Here is a 3746-nt window from a genome sequence, read left to right as displayed (position 1 = left end):
TTCAACTGGTGAGGGTCCCAGTCAGCGAACATTTTAACAGCCATGCGGGTGCGAGCTCTTATAGTTGGTGGTGACTTCCACCTGAACATTTCAGATATGTACAAAGGGGCTTTTCCTCGTACAGCATTGAAAACTGTGGCCAGACTGATTTTTTCCGCCCGATTTCTCACCGACACCAACCCCGCCTCCGCTAACAGTTTACCAACTGGGACATGATCCCGGAGTGTGTAAACAGTTTCAATAACTGGTAAACAGTTTACAGCATGCGACTACTTCTAGTGATAAATTCAAATAAACAAAACAAACCAATACAAAACAAACCAATAAACGTAGCTTTGGACTTGGCTTATTTTTCGGAGACATTAGAAGACGACGGCTTCCACTTTTCGATAATGTGTGGGTTTTGTCAAGAGGAGGGTAGTTTTCTTTTTTCTGTAAACGTGGAGAGATTGGGGTGGAATTTGGTGGCCTCTTTAAAAAGCTCCCCTCTGTCTTGATCATAGAAGGGCAAGTTTGAAATAGAATTGGGTTCGTCTTCTACCGTATCTAACGTACAAGTTCGTTTTGCAGACAGGTAACTTCTTATACCACCCTTTTTCTATTTCAAGGGGGTGGGCACTAATTCTACTTTTGCTTATTGCACAGCGTAGCTGAAAATCATCTAGTTCTAGATATTTTCCATAGCATATCCTATTTTACATGTCTTATAAAACCTTAACTTTTCGTTATCCATACTCAAATTATGACTTAAAGTTTGAATATATATATATCAGAAAGTCTGGACTTTAACATTGTACATACAGATTTAGTGTGACTGGGTGATTTACATAAATAGAACACTAGAAACATATAACAATATATAAATCGTAACTCTGTCATAATGGTAGTGCGTTTGTATTGCTACACTTTTTTTTCATTTGGGGCTGTAGAAGTAGAAGATAAGTAGAGATAAAATTTTGCCATTCATCGAGGGAGGGGTAAGGCACTACCGGTGGCACAGCACTGAATTAATTCACAACTTTCGAGCTTGAACGAATGAAAGAAATTCGGTTATTTTGCAATCCTCAGATATCACTTGGGCCTCTCTTGCCATGTTTTCAAAATCATGCAAGAATTCTTCGTGCTTGTTTCGGGGAATATAGCGAAGGTCGGGGTACATAGCAAAAAGAGTGTCCCTCAGCTTTTCTTCAGACTCGAACAGGTGCTGGTGCTCTTTGGTATGACAAGAGAGGACCTCAAAACCGCACTCCTCCAGAAGGTGGCTACTGTGGTTCACGAGATCACTGGAAGGCCATGGAAACAAGTTGGGCGAGAAATCTTTAAAGTAGATTGCCCACCTGGGATGCGCTGCCATCTTCAAGTAATTTGGGATAATCTTGCTTTCATCAGTGGCGAAGACCATTACGATTTCTCCACCAGGCTTCAGGCACGAATGAAGTGCTTTCAGTGCTGTAACCTTATCCCTCACCCAGTGTAGCACTGAGAAAGAAACTACCTTACTGAAAGCACCTTGCCACTCTGGCTTAATGGTGGACAAGTCAGAGACGTCAGCTACGTGGTAGAGAATGTTTGTGGAGGAGTTCTGCTGACTGGCATAGCTGAAAAAACAACAACAAATATTCACAAACTTGCCTTACTAATTTTGCATATGAAAATGTGACCCCTTTGTACAACTTCAAGCCATATTTTTGTCCAGAGGCGAGTGTTATTTCTAAAAGACCACATCTTTATGTACACAAAATCTACTAAATTTGTAACAATTAATCACCGATGAGCAAATACATGGACTATTTACAATCCAATGATGCATGATGGGAATAATGCCTTGGTAACTATTGGTTCCTATGTAGTAATTGATAAAGTTCTAGGTCAACTTTGGGGTCAACTGATTTTATTTCCAATTGATTGATTCCACATTATGGTGACATAGGTATGTCTGACAGTAGCCTGAGTGTACAATTATCCGACTGACTGGGTGGAACTTAAAACATGACTTTTGAAACTTAATAATTTGCTGATCATTTGAGACAGTGCACGTGACAGGTGTTGTTGGTGACTAATCTCTAACAATCAAATCATTCAAGATACATTGTGGTAAGTGCCCATTTCAAAAGCCAGGAATTACCTTACGAAGTCAGGTGACACATCAAAGCCCACCACAGAAGCTACCCCTGGCTGTTGGGAGATGAACATGCAGATCTCCCCTGTGCCACATCCTGCGTCCAAAACTGTGTCGTCTCCTTCCCATTCCATATACTTCTGCAGCGCCCGAATTCCTATACTGTACTGTAAGGAGCTGTTCTGGGTATAGTGCTCAGGTTTCGTTGTGTCCATTTTCTATGTTAAGATAAGAAATTGAACAACCAGTTAGTACATCCAACGTTAGTTCAACAGTAAATAACAAATATAAGCCATCATCAAAGTAATTTATGGCTGGTCACGACTGTGCAGTGGTAACTAGACCAGCTTGCTCCTTGGTCCGGTTGACCATGGTCGTGCCCATAGGCGTAGATAACATTAAACCAATCAAAACAATGACCTAGCAACTAAAGCACTCGGAAGCATAAACTAATTATTCAAATCAGGAGCTAATTTGCATAATTAATGAGGAAAGTTGAGAAATTATCTGCATTACAAGAGTGTTAAACAGAGTGCATGGTGTCCTCATGTTTCACTTTACCCGGTTTCTAGTCCGAAGACCACAAAGAAAAGTTTATCAGTTTAACTAATGACCTGTCACGCACATGTGGTTAGAATTTGTTCCGATGAGCACCCAGCCAGGAGATAATGTAAGAAGTGTGTTTGTCGTTTGTTTGTTTGTGTGTGTGTGTGTGTGTGTGTGTGTGTGTGTGCGAAAAGTGTGAAATTGTAACAATCACCGATGAGCAAATACATGACGTTACTTTTTCATTGTCTTTAGACAATGAATAAGTAACTTCTAGATATGATAACTTAATTTGCAAGATCGCAAAGTGTGCATGATTGAGGCAGATCAGTACTCATTTTCGGGAAGGGGCAACCTAGCGCGCATCGGCCAAGAAGCAACAGCATTGGCTCGCCTTCGTAGCGCGTATGGGACAACACCAAAAATAGTGGTATACCAGGCTTGTGTACTTAGCACGTTCTTGTAGGGTAGTGAAGCCTGGACACTGTACTCTCACCAAGAACGCCGACTCAACACCTTCCACATGCGCTGCCTCAGAAGAATACTGGGCATCAGCTGGCAAGATCGTGTCCCGAACAAGGATGTCCTGACACAGGCGGGAATGCCCAGCATGTTCAGCAAGAGGCGACTGAGATGGCTTGACCATGTTAGGCGAATGTGTGACCCCCGAATACCAAAGGATGTGTTGTATGGTGACCTTGCCACTCCGCTGCAAGGACGTCCTGATGAATCTAGGCAGTCGATATCAATCCAACAAACTGGGAGGCAGTGGCCCCTAACCGCAGCAGCTGGCGGCATGCTGTCAAGGCTGACATTAGAACCAACGAGAAGAGGAGAGAGAACCAGTGGGAGGAGAAAAGGAAGCGTAGACAGCGGAGACCAGCAACAGCCCTCACACAGCCAGACACGGGTTACACAACTCCAGGATTAGCCTCTACAGTCACACCAGGCGCTGTAACCCAACTACTACCTGAACTGACCACGACGCGAAATCTATTGTCTTATGAGACAGAATGCTAACGCCGTCATCATCGTACGATTTTGATGCCACAGGCACAAGCACAGACAAGGATGTACGGCA

At 42.9% G+C, this 3746-nt stretch overlaps 1 protein-coding gene across 1 annotated transcript; it reads right to left on the bottom strand.

Moving 5' to 3' along the window:
- Nucleotides 1-640: 640 nt before the first annotated feature.
- Nucleotides 641-2327, bottom strand: LOC118403346 (arginine-hydroxylase NDUFAF5, mitochondrial-like). Its single transcript, XM_035802052.1, has 2 exons — nt 2126-2327; nt 641-1598 (listed from the first exon to the last, which is right to left on the bottom strand). Exons 1-2 carry the CDS (start codon nt 2251-2253, stop codon nt 1013-1015), a joined length of 714 nt encoding a protein of 237 aa, XP_035657945.1. The 5' UTR covers nt 2254-2327; the 3' UTR covers nt 641-1012.
- Between the last annotated feature and the right edge of the window lie 1419 nt (nt 2328-3746).

The sequence above is a fragment of the Branchiostoma floridae genome, chromosome 16 (assembly GCF_000003815.2).
Source record: "Branchiostoma floridae strain S238N-H82 chromosome 16, Bfl_VNyyK, whole genome shotgun sequence".
Classification (NCBI taxonomy): Eukaryota; Metazoa; Chordata; class Leptocardii; order Amphioxiformes; family Branchiostomatidae; genus Branchiostoma; species Branchiostoma floridae.
This window is presented reverse-complemented; position numbering and strand designations above follow the sequence as displayed.